Consider the following 22,392-nt stretch of genomic DNA (forward strand, 5'->3'; position numbering starts at 1 on the left):
AATACAGACTGAGGTCATGTTTCAAACTACCACGACTCCCACATTTTTGATCCGATTCAAACCATTCCACCTTCAACATATTCCACCATCCTGGAATATATATATATATAACCGGTGGTCTTTTCCTCTGCGTTGTGTGTTTTTTATGGAAGACGACCGACACCATGGGTTTCTCCACTGCACTTTACTGATAACACAGAATACAATCGTCATCAAAACTTTGTGCCATCGTCGAGCCCCTACACAAATATATATTAATGAACAAGAAATTAATTAAAGTTCTTAACAAGACATCTGTGTTGGCCCTGCGATGAGGCGGCGACTTGTCCAGGGTGTACCCCGCCTTCCGCCCGATTGTAGCTGAGATAGGCGCCAGCGCCCCCCGCGACCCCGAAAGGGAATAAGCGGTAGAAAATGGATGGATGGATGGAACAAGACATTTTCTGTCGTCGCATGAACGCCTACCTCTCCCGTTATCGTAGACAAAAAGGGAAGTTGGAGGGCGTGTCTAACGCATATTAAAAGACAGGTGTCACAGTAATTATTGCAGTAGGAGGGACAACGAGACAATGGTTCCACATTGACAAAACATCAAACAATATTCAGGTATTTACATTTAACTTACATATTTTGTGTAATTATAACAATAATAAAACATTACAAAATAAATTATTTACAAGACGTAATTGACCCTGTTACATATATAGGTATATATATATATATATATATATATCAATCAATCAATCAATCAATGTTTACTTATATAGCCCTAAATCACTAGTGTCTCAAAGGGCTGCACAAACCACCACGACATCCTCGGTAGGCCCACATAAGGGCAAGGTAAACTCACACCCAGTGGGACATCGGTGACAATAATGACCCAGTGGGACGTCGGTGACAATGATGACTATGAGAACCTTGGAGAGGAGGAAAGCAATGGATGTCGAGCGGGTCTAACATGATACTGTGAAAGTTCAATCCATAATGGATCCAACACAGTCGCGAGAGTCCAGTCCAAAGCGGATCTAACACAGCAGCGAGAGTCCCGTTCATAGCGGAGCCAGCAGGAAACCATCCCAAGCGGAGGCGGATCAGCAGCGCAGAGATGTCCCCAGCCGATACACAGGCAAGCAGTACATGGCCACCGGATCGGACCGGACCCCCTCCACAAGGGAGAGTGGGACATAGAAGAAAAAGAAAAGAAACGGCAGATCAACTGGTCTAAAAAGGGAGTCTATTTAAAGGCTAGAGTATACAAATGAGTTTTAAGGTGAGACTTAAATGCTTCTACTGAGGTGGCATCTCGAACTGTTACCGGGAGGGCATTCCAGAGTACTGGAGCCCGAACGGAAAACGCTCTATAGCCCGCAGACTTTTTTTGGGCTTTGGGAATCACCAATAAGCCGGTGTCCTTTGAACGCAGATTTCTTGCCGGGACATATGGTACAATACAATCGGCAAGATAGGATGGAGCTAGACCGTGTAGTATTTTATACGTAAGTAGTAAAACCTTAAAGTCACATCTTAAGTGCACAGGAAGCCAGTGCAAGTGAGCCAGTACAGGCGTAATGTGATCAAACTTTCTTGTTCTTGTCAAAAGTCTAGCAGCCGCATTTTGTACCAACTGTAATCTTTTAATGCTAGACATGGGGAGACCCGAAAATAATACGTTACAGTAATCGAGGCGAGACGTAACAAACGCATGGATAATGATCTCGGCGTCTTTAGTGGACAAAATGGAGCGAATTTTAGCGATGTTACGGAGATGAAAGAAGGCCGTTTTAGTAGCGCTTTTAATGTGTGACTCAAAGGAGAGAGTTGGGTGGAAGATAATACCCAGATTCTTTACCGTGTCGCCTTGTTTAATTGTTTGGTTGTCAAATGTTAGAGTTGTATTATTAAATAGAGTTCGGTGTCTAGCAGGACCGATAATCAGCATTTCCGTTTTTTTGGCGTTGAGTTGCAAAAAGTTAGCGGACATACATTGTTTAATTTCATTAAGACACGCCTCCAGCTGACTACAATCCGGCGTGTTGGTCAGCTTTAGGGACATGTAGAGTTGGGTGTCATCAGCATAACAGTGAAAGCTAACACCGTATTTGCGTATGATGTCACCTAGCGGCAGCATGTAGATGCTGAAGAGTGCAGGGCCAAGGACCGAACCCTGGGGAACTCCACACGTTACCTTAATGTAGTCCGAGGTCACATTGTTATGGGAGACACACTGCATCCTATCAGTAAGATAAGAGTTAAACCAAGACAGGGCTAAGTCTGACATACCAATTCGTGTTTTGATACGTTCTAATAAAATATTATGATCGACGGTATCGAAAGCAGCGCTAAGATCGAGGAGCAGCAACATAGATGACGCATCAGAATCCATCGTTAGCAATAGATCATTAGTCATTTTTGCGAGGTATATATATATATATATATATATGTATATATATTTGTTCCGTTTTCCCCACGGAAAGGGCAACCAAGTGTGCATAGATTATTACTCAAGATTTCCAGTCGCCAGTGCCCCCCGCGACCCTGAAAGGGAATAAGCGGTAGAAAATGGATGGATGGATGATGGATATTTTCGTTTATTTATTTTCCAAGCAGGAGAACAGCAGCAGTAGTTGTTATTATTTGGTGGCTGGTTCTTAGTTGGTTAGTTAGTTTTGGTCAATCAGTTAGTTAGGTAATAAATCTGAAAGGAAGAATTCAGTGCATCATTTTCGTACCAAAATCAATGCCCTTAATAATAAATAATAATACCAATAATACTAATAAATAGCTATAATAAATATCAACCATTTATAAACTCATGTTGATCATATACAATACAATTCAAATAAAAGGTATAACATTCATGAGCACGTTTCATCTATCAAACATTATATTTACCATTTACAAGCCTCTGAAAGTGCATTTGAGTAAATGACTACAACTCCCGAAATGCACCACGGCAAACCAGGAAGTAGCGATACCGACGCTAAGACAGGTGCCGCGATAAACAAACATTTATCTACAAGAGCGCTATAGTGGAGTTTAAAAGCAGCGGACACAACATAATACAGATGAGCATGGTGACAACATAAAACAAGGCAAACGGGAACTTACCAAGTGGCTGCACACCGGCTTGAAGGTGAGTACTGACTGAATGAACTACAACGCCATTTAACAGTCCTAACGCCCGTCAGCTGGGCTAAAAGGTACACGCCTCTCTTAAAGAAACAATTCGGTTTTAGACTGCTGATACTCAACTCCAACCAACCATTTTCTACCGCTTATTGCCTTTCGGGGCCGCGGGGGGCGCTGGCGCCAATCTCAGCTACAATCGGGCTGAAGGCGGGGTACACCCTGGACAAGTCGCCACCTCATCACAGGGCCAACACAGATAGACAGACAACATTCACACTCACATTCACACACTAGGGCCAAATTTAGTGTTGCCAATCAACCTATCCCCAGGTGCATGTCTTTGGAGGTGGGAGGAAGCCGGAGGTTTATTCAGGTGTACTGGAGAGGAGGCTACGCCGGATAGTCGAAATTCGGATTCAGGAGGAACAATGTGGTTTTCGTCCTGGTCGTGGAACTGTGGACCAGCTCTATACTCTCGGCAGGGTTCTTGAGGGTGCATTGGAGTTTGCCCAACCAGTCTACATGTGCTTCGTGGACTTGGAGAAGGCATTCGACCGTGTCCCTCGGGAAGTCCTGTGGGGAGTGCTCAGAGAGTATGGGGTATCGGACTGTCTTATTGTGGCGGTCCGCTCCCTGTATGATCAGTGCCAGAGCTTGGTCCGCATTGCTGGCAGTAAGTCGAACACATTTCCAGTGAGTGTTGGACTCCGCCAAGGCTGTCCTTTGTCACCGATTCTGTTCATAACTTTTATGGACAGAATTTCTAGGCGCAGTCAAGGCGTTGAGGGGTTCCGGTTTGGTGAGCGCAGGATTAGGTCTCTGCTTTTTGCAGATGATGTGGTCCTGATGGCTTCATCTGACCGGGATCTTCAGGTCTCACTGGATCGGTTCGCAGCCGAGTGTGAAGCGACCGGAATGAGAATCAGCACCTCCAAGTCCGAGTCCATGGTTCTCGCCCGGAAAAGGGTGGAATGCCATCCCCGGGTTGGAGAGGAGACCCTGCCCCAAGTGGAGGAGTTCAAGTACCTAGGAGTCTTGTTCACGAGTGAGGGAAGAGTGGATCGTGAGATCGACAGGCGGATCGGTGCGGCGTCTTCAGTAATGCGGACGTTGTACCGATCCGTTGTGGTGAAGAAGGAGCTCAGCCGGAAGGCAAAGCTCTCAATTTACCGATCGATCTACGTTCCCATCCTCACCTATGGTCATGAGCTGTGGGTCATGACCGAAAGGATAAGATCACGGGTACAAGCGGCCGAAATGAGTTTCCTCCGCCGTGTGGCGGGTCTCTCCCTTAGAGATAGGGTGAGAAGCTCTGCCATCCGGGAGGAACTCAAAGTAAAGCCGCTGCTCCTTCACATGGAGAGGAGCCAGATGAGGTGGTTCGGGCATCTGGTCAGGATGCCACCCGAACGCCTCCCTAGGGATGTGTTTAGGGCACGTCCAACCGGTAGGAGGCCACGGGGAAGACTATGTCTCCCGGCTGGCCTGGGAACGCCTCGGGATCCCCCGGGAAGAGTTAGACAAAGTGGCTGGGGAGAGGGAAGTCTGGGTTTCCCTGCTTAGGCTGTTGCCCCCGCGACCCGACCTCGGATAAGCGGAAGAAGATGGATGGATGGATGGCCAATTTAGTGTTGCCAATCAACCTATCCCCAGGTGCATGTCTTTTGGAAGTGGGAGGAAGCCGGAGTACCCGGAGGGAACCCACGCATTCACGGGGAGAACATGCTAACTCCACAGTTTTACTTAAACTTAGCATCCAATCTAAAACACATAAACAAACCCACAAACATAACAATATATATATATATACATATATATATATATATATATATATATATATATATATATATATATATATATATATATATATATATATATATATATATATATATATATATATATATATATATATATGTATATGTTAGTCCAACAAGAGTATAAAACATTACAAAACGGTCCAATGACCATGGATGAAGTACTGGCTGTCCAGAGTCGAGACCCAGGATGGACCGCTCGCCTGTGTATCGGTTGGGGAAATCTCTACGCTGCTGATCCGCCTCCGCTTGGGATGGTTTCCTGTGGACGGGACTCTCGCTGCTGTCTTGGATCCGCTTTGAACTGAACTCTCGCGGCTGTGTTGGAGCCACTATGGATTGAACTTTCACAGTATCATGTTAGACCCGCTCGACATCCATTGCTTTCGGTCCCCTAGAGGGGGGTTGCCCACATCTGAGGTCCTCTCCAAGGTTTCTCATAGTCAGCATTGTCACTGGCGTCCCACTGGATGTGAATTCTCCCTGCCCACCGCGTGTGAGTTTTCCTTGCCCTTTTGTGGGTTTTTCCGAGGATGTTGTAGTCGTAATGATTTGTGCAGTCCTTTGAGACATTTGTGATTTGGGGCTATATAAATAAACATTGATTGATTGATTGATTATAACAAGAGTACAAATCAGCGCCAGGGGGTTGTAAATTCAAACTAAGAAAAATAGAATACAAAATATATATATATATATAATTAACAAAGTGCAAAGCCATAGGCTCACTCAGATTCATTAAATAACTTAAATTTGGAACATATCATCATCCTTTTCAAAGCTTTTGTGTTGTTAGAGGTAGAGAGCGTTTTAATGTAAAGTTCAACATCTTTTTTAAAAGGTACAAAAGACAGGTGGGGTATTGAGAAACTTACATTTATGCAGAGGTAGTAACGCGCTACATTTACTTGAGTAACTTTTGGGATAAATTGTACTTCTAAGAGTAGTTTTGATGCAACATACTTTTACTTTTACTTGAGTATATTTATAGAGAAGAAACGCTACTTTTACTCCGCTCCATTTATCTGCAATCAGGTCGCTACTCGCTACTTTTTTTTTTTTATCGATCTGTTAATGCACGCTTTGTTTGTTTTGTTTTTGTCAGACACGCAGTCAAAGTAGGAACTACGCATGCCTGCGTTTCACCAATCAAATGCAGTCACTGGTGACGTTGGACCAATCAAACAGAGCCAGGCGGTCACGTGACCGTCACGCGTAGAACCCGACGTGTTGAAAAACGTATTGGGGGGTTACCATTTAGTGGTCAATTGTACGGAATATGTACTGTACTGTGCAATCTAATAATAAAAGTTTCAATCAACCAACCAATCCATCGAAAGTGTAAAGGAAAAAAGACACATTTTATTTCAACCGTACTTCCCGTCAAAAGCCTAAAGACTGATCGCACAGTTCCTGTCTTCACAATAAAAGCGCCGCTCAATCGCGCCCGCGCTAACAAAATAAGAGTCTCCGAAAGCCAGCGCAAACTAGCAAGCTACGAAGTTTGCCGCCAATGTATTTCAATCAATCAATGTTTATTTATATAGCCCCAAATCACAAATGTCTCAAAGGACTGCACAAATCATTACGACTACAACATCCTCGGAAGAACCCACAAAAGGGCAAGGAAAACTCACACCCAGTGGGCAGGGAGAATTCACATCCAGTGGGACGCCAGTGACAATACTGACTATGAGAAACCTTGGAGAGGACCTCAGATGTGGGCAACCCCCCCCTCTAGGGGACCGAAAGCAATGGATGTCGAGCGGGTCTAACATGATACTGTGAAAGTTCAATCCATAGTGGCTCCAACACAGCCGCGAGAGTTCAGTTCAAGCGGATCCAAGACAGCAGCGAGAGTCCCGTCCACAGGAAACCATCTCAAGCGGAGGCGGATCAGCAGCGTAGAGATGTCCCCAACCGATACTGGCGAGCGGTCCATCCTGGGTCCCGACGGGCGGTCCATCCTGGGTCTCGACTCTGGACAGCCAGTACTTCATCCATGGTCATCGGACCGGACCCCCTCCACAAGGGAGGGGGGGACATAGGAGAAAGAAAAGAAGCGGCAGATCAACTGGTCTAAAAAGGAGGTCTATTTAAAGGCTAGAGTATACAGATGAGTTTTAAGGTGAGACTTAAATGCTTCTACTGAGGTAGCATCTCGAACTGTTACCGGGAGGGCATTCCAGAGTACTGGAGCCCCAACGGAAAACGCTCTGTAGCCCGCAGACTTTTTTTTGTAAAGTGTATAAAAACGAATATGGAAGCTGGACAAATAAGATGCCAAAAACCAACGACTTTCATGTGGTATTAGACGGAAAAGAGGAACTTTTTTTCTCCTCCATTTGAAAACGTGGACGTCTGATTCCAATCAATGCAAGTCATCAGAATCAGGTAATACACCAACTTATATTCGTCTTCATTAAAGATAGGAATCTATACGTTAAACATGCATGTATATTCATTAAAACACCTTCAACATGTGAACAAAAACGGCAAAATAAATAAATATAAATTATATACTGTATATATAAATGTATGTATATATATATATATATATATATATATATATATATATATATATATATATATATATATATATATATATATATATATATATATATACTGTAGATATATATATGATGTGTATGTATATGTATATATAAATATATATGATATGTGTGTATGTATATGTACATATGAGGTAGAGCACCTCGACTTGGTCATTTATTAAGTAATTGATTAACGTTGAAAAACTTATTGGGGTGTTACCATTTAGTGGTCAATTGTAGAGAATATGTACTGTGCAATCTACTAATACAAGTTTTAATCAATCAATCAATCAATGAATGCCTACTGAGCCTATGGTGCTGTTAAGTTATTGTGGCTCAATTTGCCTTAATTTTTTTTAATTTTAATGTATTATTACTTATTTTTATATTGTTTTAGTTGCTTAAGAGATATTCCTGGCTCTGAATTTGGTCATTGCTATTTTTATGTTTTTGTGCATTACTTGTTGCCGTAATAATTAAACGAACAGGTTACTCATCAGTTACTCAGTACTTGAGTAGTTTTTTCACAACATACTTTTTACTTTTGCTCAAGTAAATATTTGGGTGATTACTCTTTACTTTTACTTGAGTAATACATCTCTAAAGTAACAGTACTCTTACTTGAGTACAATTTCTGGCTACTCTACCCACCTCTGCATTTATGAATATACAACTTAGCCAATAGAACAATGAGGTTGCAAAGGTAAAATTATTTTTCAAATTTGTGTTGATATAGTGTAAAACCAAATATCAGATCTTTAAAACGAAGCACCAATTTGTCATGAATATTGTCCAGGATGAAGCGACAGATGCCTGCCATAGTGATGGAGTGTTTTCACAAGTATAAAACATGTGGTTAACAGTCTCTGGCTGCATGTTACAAAAGGTGCAGGTAACATCAATATCCTTCTTCTATCTAACCATCACATTCTTTACAGGGTAATAACCATGAATGATTTTAAAATATATCTCTTTGACTTTGTTGGGAAGTAAATAGCTGTTAGGAAGGGAGCACGTTTTGACCCAACAGGTGTCATTTAAAACATTATTCCAGAGGGCAATTACATAGGAGACGGACACACAATCATTTTGGAATAAGCTGCGTATTTTTAGAGCGTTTTCCGTTCGGGCTCCAGTACTCTGGAATGCCCTCCCGGTAACAGTTCGAGATGCCACCTCAGTAGAAGCATTTAAGTCTCACCTTAAAACTCATCTGTGTACTCTAGCCTTTAAATAGACCTCCTTTTTAGACCAGTTGATCTGCCGCTTCTTTTCTTTCTCCTATGTCCCCCCCTCCCTTGTGGAGGGGGTAAGGTCCGATGACCATGGATGAAGTACTGGCTGTCCAGAGTCGAGACCCAGGATGGACCGCTCGTCGGGACCCAGGATGGACCGCTCGCCTGTATCGGTTGGGGACGTCTCTACGCTGCTGATCCGCTTGAGATGGTTTCCTGTGGACGGGACTCTCACTGCTGTCTTGGATCCGCTTGAACTGAACTCTCGCGGCTGTGTTGGAGCCACTATGGATTGAACTTTCACAGTATCATGTTAGACCCGCTCGACATCCATTGCTTTCGGTCCCCTAGAGAGGGGGGGTTGCCCACGTCTGAGGTCCTCTCCAAGGTTTCTCATAGTCAGCATTGTCACTGGCGTCCCACTGGATGTGAATTCTCCCTGCCCACTGGGTGTGAGTTTTCCTTGCCCTTTTGTGGGTTCTTCCGAGGATGTTGTAGTCGTAATGATTTGTGCAGTCCTTTGAGACATTTGTGATTTGGGGCTATATAAATAAACATTGATTGATTGATTGATTTTTATCTTATTTTTCTGATCAAAGCAAAGTTTCCCCACAGGAAACAATTTTTACAGCACAAAGAGGAGATGTGTGTGTATATATATATATATATATATATATATATATATATATATATATATATATATATATATATAAGTGTCTAATTGTACACACTTTTGCAATTTGTACACACTAATAGTATACACTTGTTTATAGTTTGTGCACATCAATAGTACACTGTATTTATACTTTGTACACACTAGTAGTACAAACTAGTTCATCATTTGTACACAATAATAGTACACACTGTTATTTGTCATACATACTAGTGGTACACACTATTTTATACTTTGTACACATTAATAGTACATATTTTTTTACACTTTTGTATAGTTTGTGCACAGTGATAGTACACATTATTTTATACTTTATACTAATATATATATATATATATATATATATATATATATATATATAGAGTGTGAATGTTGTTTGTCTATCTGTGTTGGCCCTGCGATGAGGTGGCGACTTGTCCAGGGTGTACCCCGCCTTCCGCCCGATTGTAGCTGAGATAGGCGCCAGCGCCCCCCGCGATCCCAAAAAGGGATTAAGCGGTAGAAAATGGATGGATGGATGGATATATAGAGTGGGGCAAAAAAGTATTTAGTCAGCCAGCGATTGTGCAAGTTCTCCCACTTCAAATGATGACAGAGGTCTGTCATTTTCATCATAGGTACACTTCAACGGTGAGAGACAGAATGTGGAAAAAAAATCCAGGAATTCACATTGTATAAATTTTAAAGAATTTATTCGTAAATTATGGTGGAAAATAAGTATTTGGTCACTTCAAACAAGGACTATCTCTGGCTCTCACAGACCTGTAACTTCTTCTTTAAGAAGCTCTTCTGTCCTCCACTCGTTACCTGTATTAATGGCACCTGTTTGAACTCGTTATCTGTATGAAAGACACCTGTCCACAGCCTCAAACAGTCAGACTCCAAACTCCACTATGGCCAAGACCAAAGAGCCGTCAAAGGACACCAGGAAAAGAATTGTAGACCTGCACCAGACTGGGAAGCGTGAATCTACAATAGGCAAGCAGCTTGGTGTGAAAAAATCAACTGTGGGAGCAATTATCCGAAAATGGAAGACATACAAGATCACTGATAATCTCCCTCAATCTGGGGCTCCATGGAAGATCTCATCCCGTGGGGTCAAAATGATCATGAGAACGGTGAGCAAAAATCCCAGAACCACACTGGGGGACCTGGTGAATGACCTGCAGAGAGCTGGGACCAAAGTAACAAAGGTTACCATCAGTAACACACTACGTAAACAGGGAATCAAATCCTGCAGTGCCAGACGTGTCCCCCCTGCTTAAGCCAGTGCATGTCCAGGCCCGTCTGAAGCTAGATGATACAGCAGAGGATTGGGAGAATGTCATGTGGTCAGATGAAACCAAAATAGAACTTTTTGGTATAAACTCAACTCGAAGAATACTGAGTTGCATCCCAAGAACACCATACCTACTGTGAAGCATGGGGGTGGAAACATCATGCTTTGGGGCTGTTATTCTGCTAAGGGGACAGGACGATTGATCCGTGTTAAGGAAAGAATGAATGGGGCCATGTATCGTGAGATTTGGAGCCAAAACCTTCTATCAGTGAGAGCTTTGAATGGTTGACCAAATACTTATTTTCCACCATCATTTACGAATAAATTATTAAAAATTCCTACAAAGTGAATTCCTGGATATTTTTTTCATATTCTGTCTCTCACAGTTGAAGTGTACCTTTTTGAAAATGTTAACTATGATATAAATCTTTTTGATACAATAAAAAATAAACCTCATAAACAGTATTTGGCAGCCACATCATTAGGTACACCCAATAGAGTAATGTCACTTGGGTGAAATACTGGAATTAAACTAGATGAGGCAATTCCTGAAGGAACTGCGTGTGAATGCTTAAGTTGAACTAAAATCATGGATTTTTTTTTTTTAGAATTGTTGAAGTAGAACACACAATTCCCGAACAGGCTGAATATTTTAAAGTTGGAACAGTTTGAATCAGATGAAAAATGCGGGAGTTGTGGAACTTTGAAGAATGTCCTGTTACTTTTATGGGAATTTCCAGAAAATATATGGGAATGTTGGGAAAAGCTGGAATTTTTTTGGAAAATGGTAAATAATTTGAATGTTCTGAATAAGTTGAAATTGTTGGCGTTGGACTTTTTGAAATCGGTCGAGAAATGTTGAAGTAGTAACATGTTGAATTGAGAAATGGTATCACGGAATCCCTGGAATTTCGGCAAAATAGGAAGTTTTTCCAGTTCAAAAAACAACTTTGTTTTTTGTCCTTATTAAGAGGAATGTTTTGACGATAAAACGGTTGAAATTTTTTGAAAAATGTGGAAGGAGTAGTCGCCAGAAAAAAGGGTGGAAATAGGACTTTGGAAAAGCAGGAATTCTGGTAAAATCCTGGAATGTTTTGAACTTGGAAAAATTCTGGTTTAAATTTCCAGGATGGTGGAATATGTTGAAAGTGGAATGGTTTGAATCGGATGAAAAATGTGGGAGTTGTGGTAGTTTGAAACATGTCTAATTTTTTTCTATGGGAATTTCTTCAACATTTTCGGGAATTTCTGGAAAAGCAGGAATTTTAATAAAAAAATGCTAAAAATTGTGAATGTTCTCAATGACTTGAAATGGTTGGTGCTGGAATTTTTGAAATTGGTTGAGAAATGTTGAAGTAGCAACATTTTTAATTGGGAAATGGTATTACGGAATTCCTGGAATTTCTGGAAAACCGGGAATTTTTCCAGTTAAAAAAAAACTTCGTTTTTTTTCCTGATTATGAGGAAAGATTTGACGGTGAAACGGTTGAAGTGGGTTGAAAAATGTGGAAGGTGTAGGTAGTCGCCAGAAAAAAGGGTGGAAATAAGACTTTGGAAAAGGAGGAATTCTGGTAAAATTCTGGAATGTTTTGAACTTGGAAAAATTCTGGTTTAAATTTCCAGGATGGTGGAATATATTGAAGGTGGAATGGTTTGAATCGGATGAAAAATGTGGGAGTTGTGGTAGTTTGAAACATGTCAAATTTTTTTCTATGGGAATTTCATCAACATTTTCGGGAATTTCTGGAAAAGCGTGAACTTTAATAAAAAAAATGCTAAAAAAAATTGTGAATGTTCTCAATGAGTTGAAATGGTTGGTGCTGGAATTTTTGAAATTGGTTGAGAAATGTTGAAGTAGCAACATTTTTAATTGGGAAATGGTATTACGGAATTCCTGGAATTTCTGGAAAACCAGGAATTTTTCCAGTTAAAAAAACGACTTCGTTTTTTTTCCTGATTATGAGGAAAGATTTGACGGTGAAACGGTTGAAGTGGGTTGAAAAATGTGGAAGGTGTAGTCGCCAGAAAAAAGGGTGGAAGTAGGGCTTTGGAAAACTGGGAATTTTTGTAAAATCCTGGAATTTTTTTAACTTGAAAATAATATGGTTTACATTTCCGAGATGGTGGAATGTGTTGAAGGTGGAATGGTTTGAATCTGATAAAAATGTGGGAGTTGTGGTAGTTTGAAACATGTCTAATTTATTTCTATGGGAATTTCTCCAACATTTTCGGGAATTTCTGGAAGAGCGGGAATTTTAATTAAAAAAATGCTAAAAATTGTGAATGTTCTCAATGACTTGAAATGGTTGGTGCTGGAATTTTTGAAATTGGTTGAGAAATGTTGAAGTAGCAACAATTTTAATTGGGAAATGGTATTACGGAATTTCTGGAAAACCGGGAATTTTTCCAGTTAAAAAAACAACTTCGTTTTTTTTCCTGATTATGAGGAAAGATTTGACGGTGAAACGGTTGAAGTGGGTTGAAAAATGTGGAAGGTGTAGTCGCCAGAAAAAAGGGTGGAAGTAGGGCTTTGGAAAACTGGGAATTCTTGTAAAATCCTGGAATTTTTTTAACTTGAAAAAAATATGGTTAACATTTCCAAGATGGTGGAATGTGTTGAAGGTGGAATGGTTTGAATCTGATAAAAATGCGGGAATTGTGGTAGTTTGAAACATGTCTAATTTATTTCTATGGGAATTTCTCCAACATTTTCGGGAATTTCTGGAAAAGCGGGAATTTTAATAAAAAAATGCTAAAAATTGTGAATGTTCTCAATGACTTGAAATGGTTGGTGCTGGATTTTTTGAAATTGGTTGAGAAATGTTGAAGTAGCAACATTTTTAATTGGGAAATGGTATTACGGAATTCCTGGAATTTCTGGAAAACCAGGAATTTTTCCAGTTAAAAAAACAACTTCGTTTTTTTTCCTGATTATGAGGAAAGATTTGACGGTGAAATGGTTGAAGTGGGTTGAAAAATGTGGAAGGTGTAGTCGCCAGAAAAAAGAGTGGAAATAGGACTTTGGAAAAGCAGGAATTCTGGTAAAATTCTGGAATGTTTTGAACTTGGAAAAATTCTGGTTTAAATTTCCAGGATGGTGGAATATGTTGAAGGTGGAATGGTTTGAATCAGATGAAACATGTCAAATTTTTTTCTATGAGAATTCCTTCAACAGTTTCGGGAATTTCTGGAAAAGCGGGAATTTTAATAAAAAATGCTAAAAAATTGTGAATGTTCTCAATGACTTGAAATGGTTGGTGCTGGAATTTTTGAAATTGGTTGAGAAATGTTGAAGTAGCAACATTTTTAATTGGGAAATGGTATTACGGAATTCCTGGAATTTCTGGAAAACCGGGAATTTTTCCAGTTAAAAAAACAACTTCGTTTTTTTTCCTGATTATGAGGAAAGATTTGACGGTGAAACGGTTGAAGTGGGTTGAAAAATGTGGAAGGTGTAGTCGCCAGAAAAAAGGGTGGAAGTAGGGCTTTGGAAAACTGGGAATTCTTGTAAAATCCAGGAATTTTTTTTAACTTGAAAAAAATATGGTTTACATTTCCAAGATGGTGAAATGTATTGAAGGTGAAATGGTTTGAATCTGATAAAAATGTGGGAGTTGTGGTAGTTTGAAACATGTCTAATGTATTTCTATGGGAATTTCTCCAACATTTTCGGGAATTTCTGGAAAAGCGGGAATTTTAATAAAAAATGCTAAAAATTGTGAATGTTCTCAATGACTTGAAATGGTTGGTGCTGGAATTTTTGAAATTGGTTGAGAAAATAACATTTTTAATTGGGAAATGGTATTACAGAATTTCTGGAAAACCGGGAATTTTTCCAGTTAAAAAAACAACTTCGTTTTTTTTCCTGATTATGAGGAACGATTTGACGGTGAAACGGTTGAAGTGGGTTGAAAAATGTGGAAGGTGTAGTCGCCAGAAAAAAGGGTGGAAGTAGGGCTTTGGAAAACTGGGAATTCTTGTAAAATCCTGGAATTTTTTTTTAACTTGAAAAAATTATGGTTTACATTTCCAAGATGGTGGAATGTGTTGAAGGTGGAATGGTTTGAATCCGATAAAAATGTGGGAGTTGTGGTACTTTGAAACATGTCCCATTTTTTTCTATGGGAATTTTATGTACATTTTCAGGAATTTTGGAAAAAGCGGGATTTTTTTTTTAAATGCTAAAAAAAATGTTTTTTTTCCTGATTAAGAGCAATGATTTGATGGTAGAATGGTTGAAATGCGTTGAAAAATGTGGAAGGAGTAGTCACCAGAAAAAAGGGTGGCAATTGGGAATTCAGGAAAATCCTGGAATTTTTTCAACTTGGAAAAAATGTTGGTTAAATTTCAAGGATGGTAGAATATGTTGAAGGTGGAATTGTTTAAATTTCCAGGATGGCGGAATATGTTGAAGGTGGAATGGTTTAAATAGGTGGAAAAATGTAGAAATGGTGGAAGTTTGAAAAATGGCAAATTCCTTTTGAATGGGGAAAAATGTCAAGGAAAACCTGGGATTCTGGGAAATCCGTGAATTTTTTTTGAACTTGGAAAAAAGATTATTTAAATTTCCAGGATAGTGGAATGTGTTGAAGGTGGAATGGTTTCAATAGGTTGACAATTGTGGAAATGGTGGAAGTGTGAAAAATGGCCAATTCCTATTGAATGGGAAAAATGTCTTCAAAAAAAACAGGAATTCTGGAAAATCCGGGTATTTTTTTCAACTTGGAAAAAAGAAGGTTTAATTGTCCAGTATAGTGGGATATGTTAAGGTGGAATGGTTTGAATAGGTTGACAATTGTGGAAATGGTAGAACTTTGAAAAATGGCCAATTCATTTTGAACGGGGAAAAAGGTCCAGGAAAACCTGGCATTCTAGGAAGTCCTGTAATTTTTTCGAACTTGGAACAAAGATGGTTTAAATTTCCAGGATAGTGGAATGTGTGGAAGGTGGAATGGTTTGAATAGGTTGAAAAATGCGGAAATGGTGGAAGTTTGAAAAATGGCCAATTCATTTTGAATGGGGAAAAATGTGCAGTAAAACCTGGAATTCTGGGAAATCCTGGAATTGTTTTAACTTGGAAAAAAGATGGCTTAAATTTCCAGGATAGTGGAATGTGTTGAAGGTGGAATGGTTTGAATAGGTTGAAAAATGTGAAAAGGTGGAAGTTGGAAAAATGGCAAATTCCTTTTGAATGGGAAAAATATCCCGAAAAAACAGGAATTCTGGAAAATCCTGGAATTTTTTTAACTTGGAAAAAAGATGCTTTAATTTTCCAGGATAGTGGAATGTGTTGAAGGTGGAATGGTTTGAATAGGTTGACAATTGTGGAAATGGTGGAAGTTTGAAAAATGGCCAATTCCTATTGAATGGGAAAAATGTCTTGAAAAGACCTGAAATTCTGGAAAATCCTGGAATTTTTTTGAACTTAGAAAAAAGATGGTTTAAATTTCCAGGATAGTGGAATGTGTTGAAGGTGGAATAGTTTCAATAGGTTGACAATTGTGGAAATGGTGGAAGTTTGAAAAATGGCAAATTCATTTTGAATGGGGAAAAATGTCAAGGAAAACCTGGGATTCTGGGAAATCCGGGAATTCTTTTGAACTTGGAAAAAAGATTATTTAAATTTCCAGCATAGTGGAATTTGTTGAAAGTGGAATGGTTTGAATAGGTTGAAAATGTGAAAAGGTGGAAGTTGGAAAAATGGCAAATTCCTTTTGAATGGGAAAAATGTCCCAAAAAAACAGGAATTCTGGAAAATCCTGGATTTTTTTTTAACTTGGAAAAAAGATGGTTTAATTTTCCAGGATAGTGGAATGTGTTGAAGGTGGAATGGTTTCAATAGGTTGACAATTGGGGAAATGGTTGAAGTTTGAAAAATGGCCAATTTTTTTTGAATGGGGAAAAATGTGCAGTAAAACTTGGAATTCTGGGAAATCCTGGAATTTTTTTTAACTTGGAAAAAATATGGTTTAAATTTCCAGGATAGGGGAATGTGTTGAAGGTGGAATGGTTTCAATAGGTTGACAATTGTGGAAATTGTGGAAGTGTGAAAAATGGCCAATTCCTATTGAATGGGAAAATTTTCCCGAAAAAACAGGAATTCTGGATAATCCTGGAATTTTTTTGAACTTGGAAAAAAGATGGTTTAATTTTCCAGGATAGTGGAATGCGTTGAAGGTGGAATGGTTTCAATAGGTTGACAATTGGGGAAATGGTTGAAGTTTGAAAAATGGCCAATTCCTATTGAACGGGAAAAATGTCTTGAAAAGATCTGGAATTCTGGAAAATCCTGGAATTTTTTTGAACTTAGAAAAAAGATGGTTTAAATTTCCAGGATAGTGGAATGTGTTGAAGGTGGAATGGTTTGAATAGGTTGAAAAATGTGGAAATAGTGGAAGTTGGAAAAATGGCAAATTCCTTTTGAATGGGAAAAATGTCCCGAAAAAACAGGAATTCTGGAAAATCCTGGAATTTTTTTGAACTTGGAAAAAAGATGGTTTAAATTTCCGGGATAGTGGAATGTCTTGAAGGTGGAATGGTTTGAATAGGTTGAAAAATGCGGAAATGGTGGAAGTTTGAAAAATGGCCAATTCATTTTGAATAGGGAAAAATGTCCGGGAAAACCTGGAATTTTCATATTCCGCATGTCCATATTTTACATGTTGAATAAGTTGAATAAATCGATGAATTTTGGTATAGAAAACATGAGAATATACAAAATATTTTCTGAGAGTTTCCATTTATTGCTGATCTCACAGTTCCAAAACAAAGAAGTACTACTTTCTAGAAAAGAATGACCAGTATAGCAGTAAAAAAAATAGATTTTTTTCCTTTTTTTCGTTTTGTTTGAAAGATCCATCTGACAATGTGGTTCCTCGCCGTGTTTCCACCAGCACGGTGCTGGTTGATATGTTCCATATTGTAGGAATACTTGTGTCCTGGGTACTACTGTAGGCCCACCTAGGCGGGCTAGAGAGACATAATTTCCTGTCTGCTACTTTGGGCCAGCGAGTGGAGCAAAAGGAGGACTAGAAGAACCATGCAGTGCACTAGAAATGATACACAAGTCCTGATGATGCAAAGTGTGGGAGGGCTGCTCAGTGCACTCACACTCAACTGCAGTGCACTAGAAATGATAGACAAGTCCTGATGATGCAGCGTGTGGAAGGACTACTCAGTGCACTCACACTCAACTCAACTCTCTGCACTCACACTCAACTGCAGTGCACTAGAAATGATAGACAAGTCCTGATGATGCAAAGTGTGGAAGGACTACTCAGTGCACTCACACTCCACTGCAGTGCACTTCTACACACGTCCTGACACACACCTCACACAACACCAGCTGGGAGGTCACTGGCTGCACGCTGTAATACACCAGTGGTACACTAGTGGCTGCACGCTGTAATACACCAGTGGTACACTAGTGGCTGCACGCTGTAATACACCAGTGGTACACTAGTGGCTGCACGCTGTGGTACAATAGGATAGACGCTGTGGTACACCAGTACACCAGTGGTACACTAATGGTACACCACTGGTACTAGTGGCTGCACGCTGTGGTACACCAGTGGTACACTAGTGGCTGCACGCTGTGGTACACCAGTGGTACACTAGTGGCTGCACGCTGTGGTACACCAGTGGTACACTAGTGGCTGCACGCTGTGGTACACCAGTGGTACACTAGTGGCTGCACGCTGTGGTACACCAGTGGTACACCAGTGGTACACTAGTGGCTGCACGCTGTGGTACACCAGTGGTACACTAGTGGCTGCACGCTGTGGTACACCAGTGGTACACCGGTGGTACACTAGTGGCTGCACGCTGTGGTACACTAGTGGCTGCACGCTGTGGTACACCAGTGGTACACCAGTGGTACACTAGTGGCTGCAAGCTGTGGTACACCAGTGGTGCACAAGTGGCTGCACGCTGTGGTACACCAGTGGTACTCTGTGGTACACCAGTGGTACACTAGTGGCTGCACGCTGTGGTACACTAGTGTAGATGCTGTGGTACACTAGTGTAGACACTGTGGTACACTAGTGTAGATTCTGTGGTACACTAGTGTAGACGCTGTGGTACACTAGTGTAGACACTGTGGTACACTAGTGTAGATTCTGTGGTACACTAGTGTAGATTCTGTGGTACACTAGTGTAGATGCTGTGGTACACTAGTGTAGACGCTGTGGTACACTAGTGTAGACGCTGTGGTACACTAGTGTAGACGCTGTGGTACACTAGTGTAGACACTGTGGTACACTAGTGTAGACGCTGTGGTACACTAGTGTAGATGCTGTGGTACACTAGTGTAGACGCTGTGGTACACTAGTGTAGATGCTGTGGTACACTAGTGTAGATGCTGTGGTACACTAGTGTAGACACTGTGGTACACTAGTGTAGACACTGTGGTACACTAGTGTAGAAACTGTGGTACACTAGTGTAGAAACTGTGGTACACTGGTGGCTGCACGGAGCTGGAACATACATTGTGGGCAATATCATGCTGCCTTCCTTTCAAATCAACTTGTACATGTGTGACTCAGTGGTGAGCATGCCGCGGTGTGCTCGCTGGTATGAAATGCCGAATATGCCGCGATATGTATGCATTCAGAACCCTGGACCTGCAGGATCGCTGGACTGGATCGGAAGTCCTTTTTCACCTCCAGGGAGGGGATCCAGTTGGACGTGGAACAAAAAGTTCAATGCTGGGACTTTTCATCCAAACTCTCATCACTGGGGTGTAGACTTTTGGCCCCGAGGGTCTCAGATTGTCCGAGGAGACCCCCTGCACCGGAGTTGGAGAACCCCCGAGTTTGGGCACACTACAAACCCTAAAAGCAGTGAAGTTGTCACGTTGTGTAAATGGTAAATTTGCAAATCCTTTTCAACGTATAATCAATTAAATAGACTGCAAAAGTTGGCATTTTTACCAGCGTGTTACATGGCCTTTCCTTTTAACAACACTCAGTAAAGCTTTGGGAACTGAGGAGACACATTTTTGAAGTGGAATTAGTTCCCATTCTTGCTTGATGTACAGCTTAAGTTGTTCAACAGTCTCCCTTCTCATATTTTAGCCTTCCTTCATATTTCGCTGTTGTAACACCTGGCTTGGCATCGTCTTGCTGAAATAAGCAGGGGCGTCCTGGACAGCGCTGCTTGGATGGCAACATATGTTGCTCCAAAACCTGTATGTACCTTTCAGCATTAATGGTGCCTTCACAGATGTGTAAGTTACCCATGCCTTGAGCACTAATACACCCCCATACCATCACACATGCTGGCTTTTTACACTTTCACCCTGGAACAATCCGGATGGTTATTTTCCTCTTTGTTCCGGAGGACACCACGTCCAGAATTTCCCAAAACAATTAGAAATGTGTACTAATCAGAACACAGAACACTTTTCCACTTTGCGTCAGTCCATCTTAGATGAGCTTTGCCCCAGTGAAGCCGGCGGCGTTTCTGGGTGTTGTTGATGAATAGCCGTGGCTTTGCATAGTAGGGTTTTAACTTGCACTTACAGATGTAGCGACCAACTATAGTTACCGACAGTGGTTTTCTGAAGTGTTCCTGAGCCCATGTGGTGATATCCTTCACACGGCGCTGTCGCTTTTTGACGTGGTGCGCGGGCATTCAATGTTGGTTTTTAACCTTGCCGCTTGCATGCAGTGATTTCTCCACATTCTCTGAACCTTTTGATGATTTCACAGAGCTTAGATGGTGAAATCTCTAAATTCCTTGCCACAGCTGGTTGAGAAATGTGGTTCTTAAATTAAACAATTTGCTCGGGCGTTTGTCGACAACGCGGTGACACTCGCCCCGTCCTTGTTTGTGAACGACCGAGCATTCCAAGGAAGTCTGCTTTTATACCCAATCATGGCACACACCTGTTCCCAATCAGCCCGTACCCCGGTGGGAAGTTTCAAATAAGTGTTTGATGAGCACTCCTCAACTCTCTCAGTCTTTTTTGCCACTTGTGCCAGCTTTTTTGAAACATGTCGCAGGCATCAAGTTCCAAATGAGCTATTATGAGCTACTAATTCTTTTTTTATTTACCATTTCCACAAGGTGACAACTTGGGGTTTGTACTTTCCTCCAGAGCTTTGTTTCTGTGCAACATCCGACTAAAGTCTCCTGAGAAGATCTAGAAGCGACTCTGGAGGAAAACCGGCGTTGGTGGATCTGTGCTGTAGGTCCAGACGTACAGTACAGTTTTGCATATACCAGAAGGACTAGAGTGGTCCGAAGGGATCTGGGTGTTGTTGGGATCCTCAGAAATGTCAATGGAATGTTCTAGCAAGCGACTGCAAATGAAGATTGTGGCGGCATGCGGATCTAAAAGGGACTTCCGGACCATTCAGTGCTAGACAGAGGTTAGGAGGTTTTTTGGCCTTGGCAGCTCTGGGTCTGAGACGGGTCGGGGGTCTCCGGTCTAGGTGAGGTCGGAAGAGGAGGGTGCTGGAAGAAGTTGGTGTTGGGCTTCTGTGGGTCTTGGTGAGAGGTTGTTGTTCTCTGCGGGCGTCTTGGCGCTGACCACAGACTCTTTGGGGTCCTGGAAGGCCGTCTTCACTTGGGGGTCAGGACCCTGCTGGACATTGGGACAACACACTCCGTCAGCAGGTGGCCCCGCAACACCCGGGCTCTGACACACACCTGAGTACAATTTTGATGATGCTCCTGTTGTTGTTGTTAATGTGGTCTATGTTTGACACACACCTGAGTACACTTTTGATGATGCTGTTGTTGTTGTTAATGTTGTTGATAATGTGGTCTGTGTTTGACACACCTGAGTACACTTTTGATGATGCTGCTGTTGTTGTTAATGTTGTTGTTAATGTGGTCTGTGTTTGACACACCTGAGTACACTTTTGATGATGCTTCTGTTGTTGTTAATGTTGTTGTTAATGTGGTCTATGTTTGACACACACCTGAGTACAATATTGATACTGCTACTGTTGTTAATGTTAATGCTGTTGTTGTTTTTGTTAATGTTGTTGTTAATGTGGTCCGTGTTTGACACACCTGAGTACACTTTTGATGATGCTGTTGTTGTTGTTAATGTTGTTGATAATGTGGTCTGTGTTTGACACACCTGAGTACACTATTGATGTTGCTACTGTTGTTAATGTGGTCTGTGTTTGACACACCTGAGTACACAATTGATGCTGCTGCTGTTGTTGTTAATGTTGTTGTTAATGTGGTCTGTGTTTGACTCACCTGAGTACACTATTGATGCTGCTGCTGTTGTTGTTAATGCTGTCGTTGTTTTTGTTGATGTTGTTAATGTGGTGTGTGTTTGACACACCTGAGTACACTATTGATGCTGCTGCTGTTGTTGTTGTTAATGTTGTTGTTAATGTGGTCTGTGTTTGACTCACCTGAGTACACTATTGGTGATGCTGCTGTTTTTGTTAATGTTGGTTTTAATGTGGTCTGTGTTTGATGTTGTTGTTGTTATTGATGTTGTTGCTGGTGTTAGTGTTGTTGTTGTTGTGGTTATTGATGCTGTTGTTGGTGTTAGTGTTGTTGTTATTGATGCTGTTGTTGGTGTTAGTGTTGTTGTTGGTGTCACTTGTGTTGTTGGTGGTGTTGTTAGTGTTCTTGATGGTGGTGACGGTCTTGGTGTTATTGGTGGCGCTATTGTTGGTGTTGTTAGTGATGTCGTTGTTGTTGGTAGTGATGTTGTTGTTGTTAGTGTTGTTGTTGATGT

The 22,392-nt window shown here is 41.0% G+C and overlaps 1 protein-coding gene across 1 annotated transcript in view; it reads right to left on the reverse strand.

The window, feature by feature from the left end:
• Nucleotides 1-17,404: 17,404 nt before the first annotated feature.
• Nucleotides 17,405-22,392, reverse strand: part of LOC133538362 (potassium voltage-gated channel subfamily H member 7-like) — a 149,554-nt gene continuing 144,566 nt past the window's right edge. Inside the window, exon 15 of the mRNA XM_061879939.1 lies at nt 17,405-21,270. Within this exon, the coding sequence (XP_061735923.1) occupies nt 21,115-21,270 (156 nt within the window). The 3' untranslated portion in view covers nt 17,405-21,114. The remainder of the gene's footprint in view (nt 21,271-22,392) is intronic.

The sequence above is a fragment of the Nerophis ophidion genome, linkage group LG19 (assembly GCF_033978795.1).
Source record: "Nerophis ophidion isolate RoL-2023_Sa linkage group LG19, RoL_Noph_v1.0, whole genome shotgun sequence".
Taxonomy (NCBI): Eukaryota; Metazoa; Chordata; class Actinopteri; order Syngnathiformes; family Syngnathidae; genus Nerophis; species Nerophis ophidion.